The following is a 6,837-nucleotide window of genomic DNA, read 5'->3' on the forward strand; positions in this document are numbered from 1 at the left end:
GGAGAAGGGTGTGTGGGGCGGGGGGGGGGGGGGGTGAATATGATTGACAGGGTCTCATCACTGTAATCCCTTACCCCAGCCTCCCATTTAGTTAGGATTATAGTACATGCTATCATGCCCAACCCCTCACAGATTTCTGATGCCACTTTTTCCCTGAAGGCCAGAATCCTGGCTTCAGCCAGGCACATAGCATACAGTTCTGTAGTAATCCTAACATCTAAACCATAGTGGGCTTTTCTCCCACCTCGTGGCCACAAATGAAGACCAGATTTCCCCATTAGCAACCAGAGTTCTATTCTTTTTCTAATAAGCCAGTGTAATCAGATCTGAGGAGACAGAATCCCCCTCACCCTTAATTGAGAGTTCCAAAACTAGCCCCCAACAAATTTAGGGTGAGCTAAAACTTTGGCCACTTTCTTAACAGAAGAGAAGGAACCAGGATAGATCCTTCTTCCATTTTGATCTAACCTTACTCATTCAATGATCCTTCAATCCACGGTTGGATAAGGATAATCTGAAAAAAATTATCCAACTCAGAAATGAGACAGCTGGATTCAGAGTGCCCAAGACATATTTAACGTTTTGTGTCCATCCTCCCTGGACTCAGCCCTCTATGTTCCCTGTGGCTGGAGCAGAGGGATGACACACATGACAGGGGCTCACAGAGTGGGTGTTACAACCCCAGGCTATGGTTGGGAGAAGCCAGGACTCTGCCCTGGAGATAGACCTTGTCACTTGTCTGTTCCCAAGGCATATTATATTCTACCTAAGCGTTTTCAATGACATTTCCCTGACTTGTCTTCCAGGCTCCCTGGGTACAGCAGGCCGTGTGTGCAACCTGACTTCCCGAGGCATGGACAGCTGTGAAGTCATGTGCTGTGGGAGAGGCTACGACACCTCCCGCATCACAAGGATGACCAAGTGTGAGTGTAAGTTCCACTGGTGCTGTGCTGTGCGCTGTCAGGACTGCCTGGAGGCCCTAGATGTGCACACATGCAAGGCCCCCAAGAGTGCCGACTGGGCAACCCCCGCATGACCCCAGCAGAAGTCAACATCCTTCTCCCCTCTACAAGGACTTCATTGGATCTTCAAGGACACTGGACCTTTGGGCTCTTCCCAAGAGGAAAATTTCCTAGGGCATGTGGCCCTCTCCACAGAAGCCCCCCTCTCCGTTTTTGGGGCCCCAGGACTGGGGGACACATGCTTCATGTAAAGCATACCCTAATCTATCCTTCTCCCAGCATTTAGGGGCTGCCTCTCTCCCTGGTGAGTTCTCTTTGGAGATACCATGACAGACTGTTAGATGGTATAGCTGGAGGACTCAATCACTATCTCACCCACCTAGACTCTTCCTCTTTCTAGAGCAACTGGCCAAGCAGAAAAAAGTGTCTCAAAAGAGCTTTCTTGATATCGTCCAACAAATGCTCACAATTAAGAAGTTCCATATTTCTCTCCAGGAGGTAAAAAAGCAAAATCAGCTGCCACTGCATTAACTTCACTTCTTGAAAAGACCTTGGTCTTTAAGTGATTTTCATCACCATTGCTCTTAGGAGTAATTAGTAGTTGTCTGAAGAAAGATGACTTTCAATAAGCTTCAGGTTTAAAATACATATTTTCAAAGCATTTACTTACATATTAAAATCTGTTATGACAAGGTGGGAATGTGTACTTTGGTGCAGTAGTGTTTTGAATCTTTGAAGTAGTAAATGCCTCAGAAAGTGATTGTTTTACATCCCTGTCACCTGGATATAAAGAATCTTTAGGGAACAAGACTTCCTTCTTAAGTAGGATCAGAAGAGCATTAGAAAGAAGACTGACAGTCTGGCAGTATACTGTAACTATTGGGTGAAAATCTAGAAAATAATTAAGTGGAATATCAGAAAATATGTCTGTACAGATAAAGAAAAAAGGGATAATAAAATACCTATCTGCTATTTGCATGTGACCCATGGGATTTTGTAACTGAAATGACTTTGAGAATGAAAACTTTTCTGATAACAAAACTAGCAAGCTAACATGCTGATGGAAAGGTTCTAGAGCAAGCACATCCCTCAGACAGCCTTTACCATAAGCAGATGCCTAGGAGAAGTTGGCCTCGTATGCTGAGGCACATCAGCTACTGCCCACCACCCTTCAAGCACATTCAAAATATATGTGTTTGATGCTTACAAGATTGTGATACTGTACCCTAAAGCAAATGACACATAGCCTCGCTTATAACGTTGGCATTCCTACTATATTATATTACAAACAAACCATAACTTGGAGACCATATTTAAAAGATCCAATTGTAATTATGGGAACATCAGAATGCAAATATTGCTTGGCTTTTGCCATCAGCCAAGAGATGACTTGAGGGGGAAATGGAGAGCCTGCCTGAACCATTTTATTTATATATATATATATATAAATGAAAGAAAGGTGAAATACACCAAATTACTTCTCGCAGCCTTGTACAAGAACTTGTTTGGTTCTTGTTCCAAATACAGTTTCCTCACAGAGCTATATTTACTAACTGGATATTTTCTTATATGTATCTGGTATCAAATCATTGGTGCTTGCTCATACTTTAATACTTTGGCCTTCAGGTTCTCTCTCCTTGCTTTGCAGTAGATCATTTAGTTGGAGGCTCATGGAAGACAACCTGGAACCTGGAGTATGTTGTCATGACTGACATTTGTCTCCTAGTGCCCCTCCTCCCTTTAAGAGAGATTTTTGCTTTGGGGTGGGCATGCTCACCAGACAGATAGAAAGTGAGGAATCACCCCCCAGAGGGTATAGCCATACTGCAGTCCCTTCTCCTCCATTCTCCTCTTGGGATTTTTGGCACATATGCACATGTGCCTGGAGTGAGTTTCAAACCACCAGGTCCAGGACTCTAACTGTGGTTGGCCGTGTGGGTGCCCAGCACCTTAACCATTATGCCATCTTCTGGCCCTTCTTGTAACTCTCTTAAAAACAACAGCATTCATCCCCTTTCCCTCACTCTCAAACCCCAAGCTGTTGTCTAATTATCCCAGAGTGGCTCTTTTTTTTATTCTGTGGGTTCAGAAGGTGAGAACAGTGGTGCATGACAGTAGATGCTCTGAGCTTAGTACGGGGTTGGCCTGGCAAATAGATAGCTGCTGAGTCTTCAGTTCTGCTAAAGCTTGGTGCAAGTTCATTCATGGGAGGATGATGGCCCTCTCATGGGGGTCCCAAGGCCCACAACCCTTCTTTCTGCTAATTCAATTTTGAAACCATAAATCCACAGATATAAATAGAATTGGAAATGATGTTAGAGGACATTTCATTCCCCTCAGTTTGGGGAACTAAGGCCAAGAGATAAGGATGTGTACAGATGTCAGCCATTACCCTAGTGCTCCATCACTGATAGGACCACAGTCTAAGAGTATTTGAGAAATGAAGTACTTCATTCATTCATTGAATGAAACTAATTTCTCTCAGAATTTACTCAGTGGAGTCTAAATAATTTTAGTTTCCATTGGTATGACCACTGATTTCTATTCCTAGGATGTTGAGATCTAACTTTTTTTTTTAAGAGACAGAGATTTTTGCTGTAGTGCACGTGCACTCACCAGAGAGACACAGAGACAGAAAGTGAGAAATCACCCCCCTGGGGGGATGGCCATACTGCAGTCCCTTCTCCTCTGTTCTCCTCTTGAGATTTGGGGTACGCACGAACATGCTCCTGGCATGAGTTTCAAGCCACTGGGTTCAGGACTTGAACTGCGGTTGACTACATGGGAGACCAGTGATATAACCATTACAGCCATCTGCTGGTCCCTAGATCTAACTTTTTATGCTCACATGCTTCCCCCTATTAAAGAGCAAAGGAATAAGCATATCTATGTAGAAACGTGAATAAATTATGCTAATTTATAAGGGAGACTATGGCAGGCATTGCAGCTGGCAGTGGGTCTGCCACTAAGGAGACATTAGAGAGTGAAATATTTTTATTTGATTTTTCCTTCTGAAAGAGAAAGTTTCTATTATTTGAAAAACAATAGAATAAAACAGGTAAAGCTCATTTCAAACTCACTTTCTTCAGAACTTCATAGTACCTCAGCACTCTAGACTTAAAAAAACACTAAACTTAATCGAGGCTTGTAAGGGAATAGATGGCATGAATTCATCAAAATAAAATAATGGGAAAATTCATTCAGATCAAATATCTCTACAAATTCCCTCTGAATAAAACTTATATTACAAATTGAAGTTTTCTAGACCCGACCAAAATAATGCCCAGTAATTTTCTGTAGTTCCTGAAAAGTTCCCACAGTCGATTCTTGACTAACTCAGTAGAGTTTTCTAGAATACAGATATATTCTACGTTTGATTCTGATACTGAGCATATGAGTTGCTTTGTTCGACAGATTTGCTTCACTAAATTAGTTTATAATGCTGACCTATGCATGTCTGTGTTCTTAGAACACACTGGGTCAACATGTGTTTTAGTTAGAGTGCTCTGGACAGCCCCTTTCAGTCTGGTGGAATTAAGGCCTGACTTAGGAGACCCATCTATCCCTTCAATAGTTCAAATTCAAGCACAAGAGACCCCAGGGTGTGACTACACTCAGCTCTGACTCTGTGCCCCTCCAGCATGAGGATGCTGGTGTGTTGTTGGACTATAGATGCACAAGACAGAAATGGGGGAAGCATGGGGTACCCAAGAACACTAGCTACCTGCTCTTCTTTATCCAAGTATCACCAAACTGAAATAAGCAGCTGAGATGCTGATCTGGGTAGGGCCAGCTGGTAGAAAGGAACTTGAGTAGGACAGAGCCAGGTGGTTCTTGCCAGGTGACAGCCCAAGCTGTGTGATGATGAGCAGTGACTTGCTCTGCCCTTGTTGGTAACCTCCACCCTTCCTCTTGCTGTAGCTCCCTTGTCACTACTACCCAGCCCTTCCTTGGGTCTCAGATTTTTCATTGCTATTGTGTAGCTCTGTGTGAGGCAGCCAACATTAATTTCAAAAAGTATATTTAAATTGTCATACTATATTCCTTTTTATTAGAATGATTACAAAGCTTGAAAAAACCAGGTATTGAAAAAATGTCAGGTATCACATTTCTGATTTAGAAAAGGTAGCTTTAAAGTCAGAAAACCCAGTTTTCCATGGACGTTTCTGGGCCCTATTAATTTATGAAGGAACATTATATGGACTCAGTAAGACCTAAAGCAGGGCTGACTCAGGAGCAGCCAACATGACCGTGCACGCGCCCTGCTTGGCGGCATTTTCAGGTCAGGATCCTGTTATTACTTCTCAGTTATTGAAGGCTGGCCCGGGGCTGCTGCTGTCTCGCTCAGCTGAAAAACATTCATCTTCCCTCTTGCCCACTCTCAAAATAAAAGCTCAGAGGTGTCCAATGGACCAGAACCTTTTTTTTTTTTTTTTTTTTTGTCTGTTGACTGTAGTTCAGCCTGGGTTTCCTTATCTTAAAAGAGTGATCAACAAATAGACCTCACTGGTTCCAAAACTGCTAAATCGCTGTTGTCAGGTCTGTGCTGAACTTCTGAAAATCAATGCACTGGTGTGAGCTGACAGCTAAGGCATGCTGATTTTGACCTTCTCCTTACCCAAGCAGAGCAAATTTGCACTCATCCATGAGAATGTTCTTTACATTTTTCTGGGGATCAGCAAGGTGGCAGGTGCAAAGCCCAACATGATCATTATTTTTATAAATCATAGTTGTTCCAGCTCTAGCTTTTTTTCCCCCTGATATTCACATGGATTTCTGTTTAACCAAACCTCCCACTTCCACAAGCTAATAAAAGCGTCACGCAGATTGTTACAAAGAACTATTGTTATTTACAAGTCTACATGTTCTGTGAAATGAAAACATAATAAAGTAAATTTCCAGCGTTAACTTTGTTATTTTAAACTCATGGTAGTCTTGCCAAACGCTCTGGTGAAAAGAAATCCCTGCAGGTTATGGGAACTGTTCCCTTGTCTTTTCTCAGGACCACACTTAACACAGCTTGATCAAGAGGCATCTTTCAAGTTGTAAAGATTTTCAGAGAAGGTGACTGACTCACCGTACTGATAACTATTCTTGAGAATGAATAGGTAAGGCTTATATTCAGGACTGAGGAAATTATTCCAGATTTTCACCCTGTGTTTCCCTGTGGGTACCATCCAAGTGCTTGCCCCCTGTGGGCACTAGCATGCTTTGGCAGTGTTTCTAAATTCAGTGTCTCTTCACAGCAGCTGCCCCACTCCCATAGACTTCTCTGAATTATTGCTTTCCCTGGAAGTGCTCATTCTTGGCTGAAATGACATTTTCTCAGTTTGATTAGAAACATGCACGATTCCTGCCCCTTTACTGAGATCTGTGTGTCCTGACTGTGTGAACTACAACTTTTATACCAAGTAATAAAAGGCCAGGAATGGGAATAACTCTCCATCGGCAAGAGATACCTCCTTCTTTTCTTTTTCCTAATGAGCTATATTTTGGAGGTGATCTGCTCATCCAGGCACTTCAAGCACCCCAATGAGACCCCATAGTTGAGCTATTCACTGTCTCTCTAGGATTCCATCATCCGTTCTAGAAATTTCCCACACCAACTTGTACAATCTGAAAAAGAAGTGGTGATTCATGTGTTTGTGTGTGGTTTTCAAAGGACATTTTCCCCAAAGTAACTTTGTCCTGAGATGGTCAATGCAAGTTTCCTATGATCTCAGAAGGCTGTCCTGCCTATGGCAGGATGTTTAGAGGCGATGCTGGTCTATTAGATGCCCAGATCAACCCTTTCGGCCCCTATTCGTGACAACCAAAAATGTCCCAGGCATTGCCTAATGGCTCCTGATGGGGACAGGTACAAAAGTGAAGTCAT

The 6,837-nt window shown here is 42.8% G+C and overlaps 1 protein-coding gene across 1 annotated transcript in view; it reads left to right on the forward strand.

Moving 5' to 3' along the window:
* The window catches only part of WNT2 (Wnt family member 2), a 50,430-nt gene extending 48,067 nt beyond the window's left edge, over positions 1-2,363 (forward strand). Inside the window, exon 5 of the mRNA XM_006162370.2 lies at positions 807-2,363. Coding sequence (XP_006162432.1) covers positions 807-1,036 — 230 coding nt within the window. The 3' untranslated portion in view covers positions 1,037-2,363. The remainder of the gene's footprint in view (positions 1-806) is intronic.
* The last annotated feature ends 4,474 nt before the right edge of the window (positions 2,364-6,837 follow it).

This window comes from Tupaia chinensis, unplaced genomic scaffold (assembly GCF_000334495.1).
Source record: "Tupaia chinensis unplaced genomic scaffold, TupChi_1.0 Scaffold139935_1, whole genome shotgun sequence".
In the NCBI taxonomy this organism is placed as follows: Eukaryota; Metazoa; Chordata; class Mammalia; order Scandentia; family Tupaiidae; genus Tupaia; species Tupaia belangeri.